We start from the raw sequence: 14,828 nt of genomic DNA, 5'->3' as shown, positions 1-14,828 counted from the left end.
CAATTTTCCTCTTTAGTCCCTAAGCACCATACTTCATTGCACAGGGTAAAGCTGCACAGTAGTAATGTGAGTATCCACCAAAGAATAGATACCTGTACATCACTGACTTTGGTGTTGACTAATCTTTTAAAGTAGTGATTAGTAATTAATAAACGAGAAAATAAAAGTTTTAGGTTGTTAGATTAATTATGCAACAGTCAAAAATACACAGCGTGATGGAAGGCATTGGCAGAATCTTCAAGAGTTCATGCCGTTGTCCAATTTTTTTTTTTAATTGTTGGCATGGTCATGAATGTAGATGGCATGCAGAACGGTCCGCTTTTTATATACCCCGGGTGACTGGGCAGCTGGAGGCCGTTGGCACTTGATATGGCCGGCTGAGCTGCTGCCGGCTGGTGATTCTGGTGTTCGGCCTGCCAGATCGGTGCGGGGGCTTGCGACTAGATAACGTATAAGATCGCGATTGGTCCAAACCTCTGGACCTCCATCACATGACTCAGAATATAACAAATTCGCCATTACTTTACATTCCCAAGTGCATAACTGAGATGGTCCAAACAAGTACGCAAAGGATCACAAAAGGGGACGCAATGTTTTACAATCAACCACAAAAACCATGACAACAAAGTAATCCGATTGAGGGAAATCATCACAGGATGGGATTTTAATAGAGGGAAGTCATTCTGGGAAGTGTGAAGTGTGTGCTAAAGTGAGTACTAGCGATTAGCATGCTAGTTTGGTTCATTGCCGATTTATAAAACTATATTTATCAATGTTTTAAAACATGGCTGATCTTATTTGCATGTATTTACGTGCAACAAGCAAAAAAATAATCCAAATTCACGTTGATCTCATGTAATATGGATAGGGATGTGTGACTATAGTCTTATTCAGGTGTTTTGGGCTAAAATGCCCACAGAATTTAAAATTCCTCCATCTGTCACTTGACAATAGGAGCCTCGAGTTCTGCATTTTAAAGTTAGCAACAACACAGCCCGGCATGAGTAAGGGATTTTAGGAAGAACAGTTTTGTATTTTTAATCTAGCACATTAAAGTTGTTACCTAGCCCGATTTTGATGGTATTTTTTTTAAGACAAAAAATATTATACTTGAGAATAAAAATTCTCCAAATGTTCAAATGTTTTATCCAAAACATAATCTGTATCTTAAAATTTCCCCAATCACAATTGTTCAGAATTAAAGTAAGTTTTGATAACTGACGAATTCTGTGAATAAATAAAAGAATTTGAAAAAAATAAGACTTAGAAACTTTATTTTTTTTGTTTTGTCTTTCACTTCACATTTTCCTATTAAATGATTTATTTTTTGTGTGTTTTGGGATAAAACTTTTTTTTGTTCTCCAAAATATTCAAGTTCTTGCCTTGAAATAAAAAATGAAATAGTGGTATTTGTTGAATAAGAATGCTAGTCATACATTTTTAAAAACACCGAAATGAGGGAGAAGGTGAGCGAAATCCTGTGGTGTTCTCCATTTTTCAAGTCAATAATATAGAGCTGTTACATCTATTTAAACAGACTATAGAAACTTCAATTTCTACAAAACTGCATCAAGTTCCAACAATATTTAAGCTAAATTGAAGACAAATAGTTTTAACATTTCTACCAAGTAAAGGACTATCAAAGTGTGGCCCTTTTGTCATTTTGCTGGGAAACGCAGCTCATTTCCCTTTCAGCTGTGGGTTCCTGTGCCAGGTATGGAGGCAGGGGGAGCAGGTGTGTGCTGACAGACAGAGAGGGTTGCACAGACATCATGAACGGAGGAAAGAAGCCAGACCTGCCAAGCGTGCACAGACTCAGCCAGTCCCCAAAATGTCCAACATATGGGGAACGGCAAAAAACAAAAACTCCTCCCGTTTTCACCCGCCATCAACTCATCCTCCTCTTCTCCTGCCCCACAGCAGCTGTGTGAAAAAAAAAAAAAAAAAGCTGTGATAGGGAACAGAGAATTTGAATAACTATTTTCGTAACAATGGTGAGCATGTTCAGCATTCTCAGAAGACATGCAGAATCATATTCCACTTCACACTGAGCTCCTTTGAAGAAGAAAAAAAAATCAAATTTACATAAAAAGTGAATTAGTGGAGCTTGTAAGCTGTAAATTCATCCCTGCTGTAAGATGCAGATGTAATACCTGCAGTACTGACTTCTAAAGAGGACAAGAGGGTGTTGAAAAGTGAGTGCTTTATTTGTGATATATGTTGCTCTTGATACGATCAATACAGTCAATGTGCTGCCCTCTCCAGCTGCTGTCCAGCCATCATTAATGAGGCAGAGGCCAATTACCACTCAAAGCACCCTCCGCTCTTTCATTAAAGGCGTACTCATTGTCTGCAGGAAGGACACAAAAGAAGAAGCGCTTGACCTTGAGTGCCGTCTTACTCTCAAAGGAGATTTTAACACAAGAAAAGGAGAATTCAGATTTCTTTGCAGGTGAAATTAGTATTTGTCAGGCTTTCAGTGTAATAGGGATGATGGAAGAATTGAGGCATAGCAGCAGTCGCACACATCACAGAATAATAGCCACCTGTCTTTTTCAACAAGCATCTCATGAGAAAAAATAGGAGTTTTTTTTTAAAAATACGATGGTATAAATGTGCAAGAATAGAAAAATCATTGAGTTTGTTCTGTGATGTCCTTGTCCTAAAATTATATGATTCTATTTCAGCTCTTAACATATTACTTGTTACACTTGTCAGTTGTTCTTTCTTTGTTTCTTTTCTTTTTAGAATAAAAATAATTCTGGTTGTGTTCACTGATATCAAAGCGATTTAGAGAGGTGCACAGCATTCTGTCAAAATGTTTTTTTTTTTTTTGGTGTTGTTAGCTACATTAGTGAATGCTCTAATGTAGCTAACGTGTAGTGATATATTTTTTATTGACATGTTACTAACAAGGTTGGGAGTTAGCATTGTTAAAGTAATGTTGGTTTTAGTGGTAGGCTATCAGTCAGTTTTGTATGAGTTCAATTATATTTGGGAGTCACAGGTATTGTAAATAAGCTAACATGGTGGTGTAGCGGTCGGTGTATGACTGTTTTTTACATGTTGCTAACAAGGTTGGGAGTTAGCTTAGTCACAGTAATGTTTGTTTTAGCTGTATCAGTCATTCTTTTTTACATTTTTATATAAAGTTGGGAGTTATAGTTTGGTATTGTAAATATACTTACCTGGCATTGTAGCGTTGAGTTGAGAGCTTTTTTATGTGTTGCTAACAAGGTTGGGAGTTAGCTTAGTCACAGTAATGTTTGCTTTAGCTGTATCAGTCTGTTTTTTACGTGTTGCAAACGAGGTTGAGTGTAAGTTAGCGTAATCATAGTGACATAGTAAGGATATTAGTCCGTTTTTTATGTTTCCAAATATAGTTGAGAGTTGCAGGTATTGTAAATTCGCTAACGCATGTAGCGGTGTCTGTTTCTTAAGGCGTTGCAAACAAGGTTGGCTGTTAGAGACAATGAGTTATATCAGCTGGAGACGCTTCACTAGCCTGTTACCATTGTTCAATGTAGGGAGAGTGACACCACATTGGAAAGGGCAGTAAACAATGTGACATGGCTTAGCAGATACAGTAAGATACCAATGAAATACCTAATTTTGGTCTGACTTAACCCTTGTGTTATCCTACGCATGTTTATATTAAAGTGGGATCATCTCGACGCCACAAGACAGGGCAATTGTTTTTTTTTTTTATAAGGATTTTTTATTTTCACTTTTGTCTGTGACAGACATTAAATCCTCTCCACCTTTACCCACTTTTGTCATAGGATGGGTCACACATCATTGTAATAGTGGGGTCATCTGGACCCCTAAAGAGAGTACGAGGGTTAAAACAAGAAAATAAACTCTGATTATCACAAATATTGGACCCAGGCCATGAAATTAATGTTTTTTGTACAAAGTGCAACAAACGAATGACATTTCAAACTTATCTAGAAATAAATATGTTATAGGGAATGCAATGCATGCCTGATGTATGGTTGTGATCGTATTTCATTCTGCTAAATGCTAAAATTTACATTTACTGTTAGACTCTTCTATCTTTGTTGGGTAGGTAGCCAACATCGCCGCAAACCGTTGTACGTGGCCCGGGTACCCCCCTGCCCACCAGGGGCACCACGACACATTTGGAGATCACTGGAAACAGTTGGCCATAGCCAACGGTTGTGCCAGGATCAGGTGGCCCCTCCCTCCCGTAGACGAGGCGAGGGCACAGTGAGCAATTCATTCCATGAAGTTTGGGTGGAGGACTCTGTAAAGCACATACGGTCAGGGATCGCCGAGGCGGCCAGAGCTGGTCACGCTGCACCACGACGAGGGATATGAACCCGGCCGTTTCCCTCGCCGCTACTGCGGGAATCCTGGTTATTTTATTTTCCTCTACTTAGTAATATGCTTCAGTTTAGCTTAACATCCTCCAAAAAACAACAAAGATTGGTGGTCCTGCCGAAAAATGTGGAAATAGTCTGAAGTCTAACGTTACCATTGACTTTGAATAGACTACAAGATCAGACTAAACATTAACTATTCTGAGAAAACGCACTAAGATCTTCCTCGTTTTTCTTGTTCTCTTGTTTTTCTAGCTTTGTTTGTGCAATTGTAATGCAGCAGTGAGCAGGCTTCTAGCCCTTTCTAATACACTGTCCAACTTTGCATTTGCAACAAGCTAGCATAGCGACTCTAGCCCATTTAACTAATTTATTATGAGTACAATGAATATGATATTACGGCCAATGCTTCTAACATGACTAACATAGCATATTACAAGCAAGTTCTAGAGTTACTGTGAATGTAGTTAATGAAATTTGACTGACTGATAGACCTATCTCTGACTCTTTGTCTCGCTTCATGGATCTTACAGTTTGGTATCCCAAAAAATGTGAAACAAGTTTCAGAAAAAAAAATCATTTATTAAAATCTGGTGCGCCTTATAGTGTGAAAAATATGAAGAAACACGGTCATAAATTTTACAGAAATACTTTTGTGTTGTCCTACAACTGGCCCAAACCATCATTCATCCACCACTGAGCTATGTTGGCATTAATTGCAAACCAGCAAAAAGGCTAAATGTTTCTACTTTTGCTGCATTACTCCAAATTATTCATATTATATTATTATTTTTCTTTTAGATTTTATTTTTTCATTTGATTTTTCTTTTTTTCTGGTTCCACTATCTCAATCCGTAACAGAAAACGTGTCGACTAAAACCTGTAAAGCCTGACATGATTAAGTTGTGTTTTTCTTAATGCTGAAAAAGAAGATATTATTCAGGGATGTCTCGATCCGATCGCGTTTTAGGAAATCAGGCCCATTCATTCCATTTCAGACTTGATCAAAATCGGACATTGCATCCCAATCAGAGACTGGATCTATATTTGATTCTCTTTATTTTGACCAGGGCTATATATTTCATGCTTGTTATTACAGATTGGCAGATGACTCAGAATCGGATCAAAAAAAGAACCTGATTGAGATATCCCTTGTACTGGTTGCTACCACATCTGCTTTTTGAATAATGTAAAATCTCTCACCTTTATAATTCATTTTCTATCATCAAATAACAACCTTCACATATTTTTAAATTACTACCGTAACACCTCTCATACAATTGCTGTTTTCTCTCCTCAGTGTCACTCTGTTAAAATACATCTAAACCTGCACACTTCTGACTGATGCCTATTTTTATAAAGGTCACATATAATCAAGTGCATTTGGTTTGAAGCACCTGGCTGTTACTTGTTCTCTCAAGCATCATCCTTGCAGCCTTTAAAGGGGTCATATTATTTTCTGAAGTATACTTTGCATGTAAATATACTTGTTTAGCTGTAGAACTGAAGGAGAGTAGCTAGCATTAAGTGCATCTGCTCATTTTAGGATTTTCCACAACCTTTATTTCCATTCAGTTCTTCACTGTTCTGTGCAAAATAAATGTCCAAACCTCAATATTTAATTACATTTATGAAAATGATACAAATTGAGCTGGATGGAAATGTGTTACCCAACACGATTTAAAAATTGAAGCAAGCAGCTGATAATCAGACTGTAGCAACCAGCTAAAACATACTTTTACTTTTTTATTTATGAGAGCAAATCCAGCTCCTCTTCACCTGACGTCAAGAGTTCACGGTCTTCTGCAGAAACAAGTGTTGGATTGTCCTCTAAGCCTTACCTGAAATTCCAGAGAATTTCCCAGATTGGCACAGATGGCTGCTTGCATAAGCATGATTGTACCCTCAGCTGGCAGTTGGTGTAATCAGTGTTCAAATGTGACACCACCATTACCAATATTACACTATTCATTGCTGATATTTTTGCACAGGAGAAATTGCGGTCGCCATCTGCTATCCCCCACAAAGATGTATCAAATGGCATGTTGTGGCTGGAAATACAATGTTAACCCATCTACGTTTGAAGTACATGACATTTAGAGGAATAGGTGTGTTTACCAGGGGTAATCCCCTGTTTTTGAACTGTTCTTAAAAGCAAATAGTAAATTTTTTTGCTTGAATTCTTGTACTGCAATCTGAGAAAAAAACTTTAAGACGTTGAATAAAGCCATAAACAAGATTTCTTAAAATACTTCTTAAAACCCCCATACTGCATCGGGGATACATTTGTAGATTATTTATTCAAGTATTTTTTAATCTTAACTAATTATCAATGGGACATTAAGATAAAAAAAAAAATCTGCAAAAAATTTGACTCACATTGCGCTTCTGAGAGTGGGCTACATCACCTGGATAATGTTACAAGGTCAGAACAACTGGTTTTAATGGAAAGACAACAACCAGAACGTATTGTAGAAAATAGAGTTTAATTGAAGCTAGTTTTTCAGCTTATTTGGTTGTCACTCTCTTAGCTCAACATGAAGTCATTGTAATCCTACCTTTGCAAATTTGGTGGAATATGTGGAATAAACATGTCTAACTGTTGTTTGATCGATCCTTCGAGAGCTGATGGTTTGTATGTCACCTGTCTTTAAAAAAGTCATGCCCATTAATGTGCTATTTTTATTTAAAGCTACGTTCACCCCAAATGCATCCAGTTTTATTGTTAAGTGAATATGTAGATGTGATTTGAGGTTGTGCAGCGAGATTTGAGTGTCGGGTGCGATTTCGACGGCGCCCAAAAATCTGGACTTTAGCGAGGTCGACAGGTCGCATCAACCAATCAGTTTTGGCACTTCATCAATGGGTGGAGTACAAATCCAATATGGAGGATCAATCTGAGCGTTCTTGTTCTGAACTTCCATCCATCCATCCATTTTCTTAACCGTTGTATGGCTTTCTTGGCCACTGGGTTACCAGAGCCTGGACAGGTTCATCCATCCATCTCCTTCAGCAGCAGTCTAAGAAGCAGATGCCCAGACTTCCCTCTTCCCATCCACTTCCTCCAGCTGCTCTGGGAGACCCTGAGGCGTTCCCAGGTCACCCGAGAGACATAGTCTCTCCATTGTGTCCTGAGTCTTCCTGGGGGTAGAAAAAGGTCCTCGAATTGTATTAGTAATTTTATTTTTCCCCTCTCAGGCTAATGCGGGACAGCAAGTCATCAAACTGGGTCACAGATACATGGAAATACCCCAGAGCAACCGGATGTAGTTTAAACGTAGCTCCCGAAGCAGGAGTGAAATTCACCACACTGGGTTTGGTGAGTGTGGTGACTGTATTCAGAGAAATACAGTCTCTGAATGATCTCATGAACCTAAACATGAAGACATGATTACTGATGCTTTTGTGGAACTTTTCAAATTGAATAAATCTGAAGTCTCAACATCATCCATGTCTTCTCTAATGAGATATACGCTGACACAGCTCCATGTAGCGATCAGGCTAAAAACATTTGGTGGTAGCTCCTCCCACACACGATGTCTGCGATGTCAAGCTTTTGGACAACCAAAAATGGTCTCCGACGCAAATTGAATCACAAATTAACTTGCTGAAGTTATAAAAATGTAAAATTTGGAAAGAATTCAAATCCAACTTTGTAGCTGCTTGTGAATTTATCTGTTTACGCGTCTGTAGTTGCATAACGCCGTCAGAATAGCCTGCCAGACATTACAGGAATGGTTTGCATTTCCTGGGTAGCAGAAGTGAAGATGACAGCACCGCTGATTCATCACTGCTTTTCTCTTCCTTCCTCTTGACTAGTCTACTTGAGTTTATTAGCCTGTGTAGATCCAGACATAATTAGTCCCTGAAGCTGAGCACGGCTCGAGGAGATGGTTCGGGACAGCACCACGCGAAGTGGAATCCACAACACCACAATGAAGCCTGACAGATGATTGTGTCCCCAAACAACAAGTGAACCCACACAGGATTCAGCCACACTGGGTATTCTTTTGGGATATCACAGGGAATATTTGCTGACGGTTCCCTTTTCCTAATTGCTATGGAATTCAGAAGAGTCATCCCAGCCGTGTCATTGTTAATTATATTTCAGACCTGCCAGCGCTTTGTTATTGCATATTTTTCTCATTCTGGAGAGCCTGGAGAGAGGGACAGACTGTAAGCAACGGTCCACATACGCTCAGTTAAAACACATTAAAGGCAGACCCCAGAAAAGCCTAAATCGATTGTTTGTTTTTTTTTTCTTTTTTTTTAAATCGCAGGATCAGCATGCCTGACGCAGTCAAGACTGTAATGAAAGATGGATGAACAGAAGATGACATGAAAGGGTTTTGATCTGGTAATGCAGAAACAAAGTCACTCCTTCCTTCTACGTGCACAAAGTTAAACTGTGCCACTTTAGCAGATATATCATTTTTATGTTTCCCTTTTTTTCTTTTCAAAGAAGATGGTTGCTCTTTTCCTAGATTCCACAGCTGATTGTAAATCCTATTTAAATAAAGGTTTGTGCACAGAACAGAGTCTGCATGTTCTCATACATACTTGGGTTTTCTCCAGATACTCCAGTCTCCTCCCACAGTCCAAAAACATGCAACATTGGTTAAAATTCCCACTGGGTGTGGCCCAGCAACGGACTAACAACCTGCTCCAGATGCACCCCAGCTATCACCTAATATGTCCTCCATCATAAGACAATACTACAAGAACATGTTATAAACACAACTTTCATATGAGATTGGTGCATTTTTCCTCACTATAAAGGAAACTAAAGAACAGTTTAGGTTTGCAAAGGTGATGCAACCCAACACTACATACACACGTGAGTTAATTATAGTTTCAAAGTTGTAGATAGGAATCATACTTGGTATTCATCAGACACTCTCTCTGTGTTTAAACCTCTCACAGAATCTTACTCATAGGCCACTCCTATTTTTCTAAAATGGAAAAAATAAACACAAACAAATTCAAGATTTCAAAGCCGGGTCTGTTATGCTTGCTAATGAGTGCAACAGCAAACTACATTGAAGATGACATGTTCTGCATATGTTCCCACTCCGTGTTACTTGTGAACACAAACGCCCACACACAATCTCTGCAAAAGACACTCGTACCAACATTGTTTACTGACATGCGGATTGAGCTTAAGTGTGAAAGGCTGAGCGTTTTAATCTAAACAGTAAACACTCCTAATTGGATTGTGTGCTTTGAAGTGAAACCTCTGAGGACTATATAATATCAAGCCTAATTGATTCTGATATGTATTTGCTCAAGTTTGGAAAAATTATTCCAACAACAAATGTAAGTGATTTCATCATAGGTTTAATCGCAGTAAGTAACACGACATCTTTCAGTTAAAATAAGCTTCCAAGCACAATGTGGAGGTGTCTGAGTTCATTTTGAAGTCGAGTGAGGGAAGCACGGTCTGACTCCACTGACTTCCTGCTCATCACAAATGAGCCCCAGAGGAAGGGATGGCAACAAATTGAAGGATCTCACCATCACCCCGAGGTAGAGAGGTGGGGCACTAATTCTTTAAAGAACCACCTGCATCCAGCAAGCAATTTAACCTCATCCACATCAGTCGGAGGCCTGCTTCAGTGTTCCTCAAAAGTGACAAGAAACGCTCTCACTTTACTGTATCACCTGTGCCCTGTTTAAAAGTGTCTGCCGTTTTCAGTGTGTTCTACAGATGTCCACAATAGTTCAGCAGTAAGAGCCCAAATCTGGTGAATTAAGGCTGCTAACATTTATTGGCTCAAGTGAAAGAACGTGATCTGTTAGCCAGAGTCTGTGTCTCTGGTTTTGCATTACCTGCAGATGAATTCTATTACTTGCCACACCACACTGGAAACGAAGCTCCAGCCTTTTAATGGTGGGTTCTGGGTAGAACATTGAATTCTAGAATCGAAACAAGCTCCTGTTTGGCTTGTCCTCCACGACAGAAATAGTTTGGGTGAAGTATTAAAGGGGCCATACCATGATTTTCTTAAGGCTTTCAGAGTGAACTATATCCATACACATGATCATATATCACATTCGGAACATTAAAAAACACATTATTTATGAAATATTAGTCATTTTTCATGAGCTTTTTGCCGCCCATTTCATGACGTCATCCTATAGACTTTCTTTGTTTCTCCCACAAAAATAAACAGTATCCAAATCTTTTCAAAGATGGATGCACATACTACATATCTACCTTTAGTAGCCACGGCCATCGCTACACTGGTTCACAACAGAAATACACTTGACGCCTGCACCACTGTCCCCATCGGGGGGGTGGTGGTGTCTTAAAGGAGCCCCGTGTCTAAAGTGACGAACATCCTGTTTGAGCTGGAATTTATTGACGACAGGACACAACTGGAAGATATACGGTAATGTGCATCTAAAATGAAAGTATTCTTGATGATCACCACTAGCTCAGTGGAGAAATTGGTTATTGATGTTAGACTGGGGACGGTGCTGGCAGAGCAGACTCCTCCTGTAGGGGGCGGTTCACATCGTGCCTCAAACATCCCAGCTTTGAGGATCCACCCACTCCAAGAGTGTCCAAATCATAGGCATAGACTGGACAAAGCAAAGTGTTGACATCACCCATAGAAAAGACTGTACGTCCAGCCCCAGCGAAATCAGGCTAAAATTGTCACCCTGGCTTCCTGATACGGCTGCCGCCATTTTGAAACACGATTCGTCCGAGTCCGTCTGAGTCACGTTTTTAGAGGAACTACTGTCACCAACCATAAGGGAGCTTTTTCTAAGTCAACACTCCTTCCACTAAAAGCAACTCATTGAGAATCTGTCAATCAAACGTTCAAGGTGGGGGCAAGCGGGCACCACATAACATGCTTTTACTGAGGCATCTGACTGGTCAATTTATAACTTGAATAATTTGCAATAAAGAAAACATATATTTTAAAAATAGGATTAGAAAGAAGAGGTTAAGAAAAAAGTATCCAAGCAAGAATGGTTACTCTGAAAAATAGAATGACTGTATTTCTCAATAGAAGTCTGTTACTTCAAGGAACCAGCGGGTACTTCCTGTTTGGAACAAGAGGGGCGAGGGTTTGAGATGTCCAGTGAATATACAGTCAATGGACCAAATCCAGGCCTTGAGGGCTGACCTACTCCTAGTTTTCAGTTTCAGTTTATTTTGAACACTATTTAAAACAATAAAAACAGTCATAACAAACAACAAAAGAGTAACCAAAAAAAGAACAAGTACCAAAAAAAGAGCAAGTACAAACATGATATAGAGTTCAAAAAGGGGTGGGAAGAAGTTAAAAGAAAACTTTAATCCCACCCTCTTTACAGCATATTAATATAAAAAAAATCCATATATACGTAAATACCTATACAATTTGTGTACATATGTATATACACTTATACGCATGTACACTTGCATATATGTACAATATATGTAATCTTTTTACATCCACAATAGTCAATCATTTATGTATGCTTATACAGTCATTAAAGATTTTTAATTCTCCTTTTTGTGTGGTTTCATGGTGGATGGCACACAGTTTTGAGGTGCGTTACTGGCACCTATGGTATGGAGTATAAGTCAGAATGTTAGTCAACACCTTAGTAATAGTTTTCCTCAAGAAAGAAATCAAAACCATATGCTGGTGCTGCCCAAAATATCTGCAATTTCCCAGTTTATTTCTCAGGGTTCCCTCTCTTTTATTTTTACTTATTTTTTAGTATATATGTTTTATGTGTATAGGGGGTTGATCTTCACTTTGGGGTTTTATTCTTGGTTTATCAGGAGGGTTGTTTTTTGTTTTTATCGTTTTTTTTCCATACATACAGGACTTTGAGATGTATTTTTATATGAAAAGTGCTTTATAAATAAAATCAATTTGAATTTCCTTTCAACATCTGTCTCTGCGTAGAGAACATCCCACAATTCACCTCCTGCTGGTTCTTCTTCTGGAGATGTTTTTATGGCGGTTGTCAATCAAGAGAATGGTGCTTTACCGCCACCACCTGGTCTGGAGTGTGGATCAGGAAAACTGAACCATGATTCGTAATCTAATGTAGTCCATTTTAATATACTAAGTCTATAATAGTATGCCCCAATGACCCAACGTATCTTGAGTCTTTGTCTCTTACTGGGTTTTCCAGAAATTCTGTCTTATCTGCTGCTGATTACCTGGATCTGGTGTGTTTAGCCAGTAAGGAATGGCAGATTGGTTAGAAAACGTGTAGGACACCAACCTTCGAGGCCTGGATTTGGACACCCTTGCCTCACTCTTTTAACAGAAGAAGTTGCCCGACACAAAATTAAATTAGCCCTATGCATGTTTATGAAAAGAGAGCCAACCTTTTGCATGCATGCTCCAGCAAATCCACTATGGTCCCTGAACCTTAAAATGAAAGAGGTCAAGCTTAATGAGATAATTTAAGAGTTGTGATGATAATCATTAGAGAATGGTACGGCAGTCAAAACCCTTTTAGGTCCACTGGAAAGTTTAATTAGCTACCTGATCTAAAGGGATGCTATGGAAATGCAAAACAGATCATATTCAAATTACACATCAAAGCACTTTTCTTTCAAATGCTTTCCAAACTTTTGATGCATTTTTTTAATAAATGATAAAACCAGATTAATATAAAACAGCATCACATATGTATAATTTTATTTTATTTTTGCTAAATGCTGCTGTTAGCTTGCATTCAGCTCATTTTTAGTAATGAACCAATTTGCCAGTGGCTGACTGATTCAGTGGTTGGACTTGGTTTCCATGACAACCAGCTGTATCTAATTAGTAAATCAAGCTGGTGGCTGCAAAAAAAAATGTAAAAGGAGGAGATGAGTTGGGGAACGTTATAGTCATGAAGTTGGCATAACTGCAGACATGTGTGTAGCACTGGTGGTCTTGCTCAGGTATTATGGCCATAAAGTTAATTCATGTACAAAAATATTTAAAGAAATTTGATGTAACTTGTTTTTTTTCCTTGCTACAGTATTGCTGTGCTCCATTCTGCATCAGCTGGAGGTGCTTATTGTTCTAAAACTGCAGCAGGTGTGTGTGGTGTCTACTTTTTTTATATATATATATTTTTTGTTTAAAAAAAAAAAGAACTGATAAACTGTTTCTTTTGTTGCAGCCCGTGCAGCTGCTTTGGGTTTGGAGTATCCTGGACACCATGGTGCCCCTGATCTTTCTGGAGTTCATATGATTTACCCCAGAAGCTTCAACTACGAAGTGGCTACAGCTGACCCTGACTGGACTTTCTACCAACAAGGTCTGCCAAGAGGAAGGTCTTCTATGGACAACATTTACCCCAGAAGCTCCAGTGGGTTCCATTTGGGCCATGGGATGTATCCACAAGTCCCAAGTGACTACACCCCAGACCGCATGCTCAGCTTTCCTGAAGCGACGCTATCCGACTACCCTGGGCCCCATTTTAGGGAGGTCAAGCATGTTGCCCCACCAGCACAAGGCTCATCCTTTGGGCAGCCTGAGCTGACGTTTTGGGCTCCTCGAGGTTACAGCCAGCCGCAAGCGCATGTCTACAGCAAGCAGCCCCTTGCTGTTGATGAAATCGGCCCAATTGGATATGACATGTCTCTGGGTGGACTGGGCCAACCCCGGAGTGCAGGACACGCAGTTGACCAAAGTGATTTCGCTGACGCTGGTTTTGAAAGTGATGTTGTGGAACCTCGAGGATTCCGTAACTTAAAGAAGATCAGACATCTTCCAGCTGCTTGGAAGTTTCTGAAAGGTCCTGTTCAGCATGTGTTTAAAAACTTCTATTCTCAGCCATTTGTCTATGGTAAAGCTCATGTTAAGAGAATGTAGTTGTCAGTTTGTCTCATGACCTAAAAGGCTTTGATTATTGGATTATGAAAGTTGAGGTAATTTACTGGTTCTTCAAGTGTAACTCAAAGGTCCAAATAAACTTGACTGTTTCAAACTCGGTTCTACTTTGTCCTTTCATGTACATTTCTTGCAGTTTGGATGTTGCTACAGTGCCATCTGCTGGTTCTAACAGATTTGAGGGGGATTTGTAAATGTTGCTGAGCAGAGGGCCTGTCTTTATCAAACTTAAACAGTCTCTTGTACTAGCACTCAACAAAAAACAAGTGAGAATCCAGTTAAGCAGGGTTCATGCTGTCCTGAGATTTAAACAGTTTTAAAGTGTTAAAATACATTGGGAATTGTTTGAATTGTTTGCTTTTTAACTGAGGAACCCACATTTTGGCTAAATGCATTCTTCAGACTCCAAAAAAGGGTCAGTTTTATTTGGACTATATGTAGTTTTTATTTTTTCCCTAAAAAATTTTACTGACACCGTCCTTGTGATACCCTCTGGATTTGATGTATTACTAAAGTTTTGAGCTTTGTAAAATTAATTTTACTTGACCTTTATATTGTGTTTGGGTCAAAATTGACCAATTTTTCCACTCTAAAATGGGTCAATTTGGATCTGAACACTTAAAATTTAACAAATTCTGTC

General features: G+C 39.0%; 1 protein-coding gene across 1 annotated transcript; it reads left to right on the top strand.

Annotated features, from left to right (window-relative positions):
• The first annotated feature begins 13,114 nt into the window (after positions 1 to 13,114).
• LOC112143112 lies at positions 13,115 to 14,290 on the top strand. Its single transcript, XM_024266856.2, has 3 exons — positions 13,115 to 13,251; positions 13,332 to 13,390; positions 13,476 to 14,290. Exons 1-3 carry the CDS (start codon positions 13,223 to 13,225, stop codon positions 14,168 to 14,170), a joined length of 783 nt encoding a protein of 260 aa, XP_024122624.1. The 5' UTR covers positions 13,115 to 13,222; the 3' UTR covers positions 14,171 to 14,290.
• Positions 14,291 to 14,828: the final 538 nt, after the last annotated feature.

Source organism: Oryzias melastigma, linkage group LG16 (assembly GCF_002922805.2).
Source record: "Oryzias melastigma strain HK-1 linkage group LG16, ASM292280v2, whole genome shotgun sequence".
Lineage (NCBI taxonomy): Eukaryota > Metazoa > Chordata > Actinopteri > Beloniformes > Adrianichthyidae > Oryzias > Oryzias melastigma.
This window is presented reverse-complemented; position numbering and strand designations above follow the sequence as displayed.

Excerpts from the sequence above, each read along its gene's own strand:
- LOC112143112 (XM_024266856.2), top strand. The coding sequence starts at position 13,223 with ATGTGTGTAGCACTGGTGGTCTTGCTCAG. Across the intron at positions 13,252-13,331 it reads GCACTGGTGGTCTTGCTCAG|TATTGCTGTGCTCCATTCTG; the intron begins GTATTATGGCCA and ends TCCTTGCTACAG. Across the intron at positions 13,391-13,475 it reads TTGTTCTAAAACTGCAGCAG|CCCGTGCAGCTGCTTTGGGT; the intron begins GTGTGTGTGGTG and ends CTTTTGTTGCAG.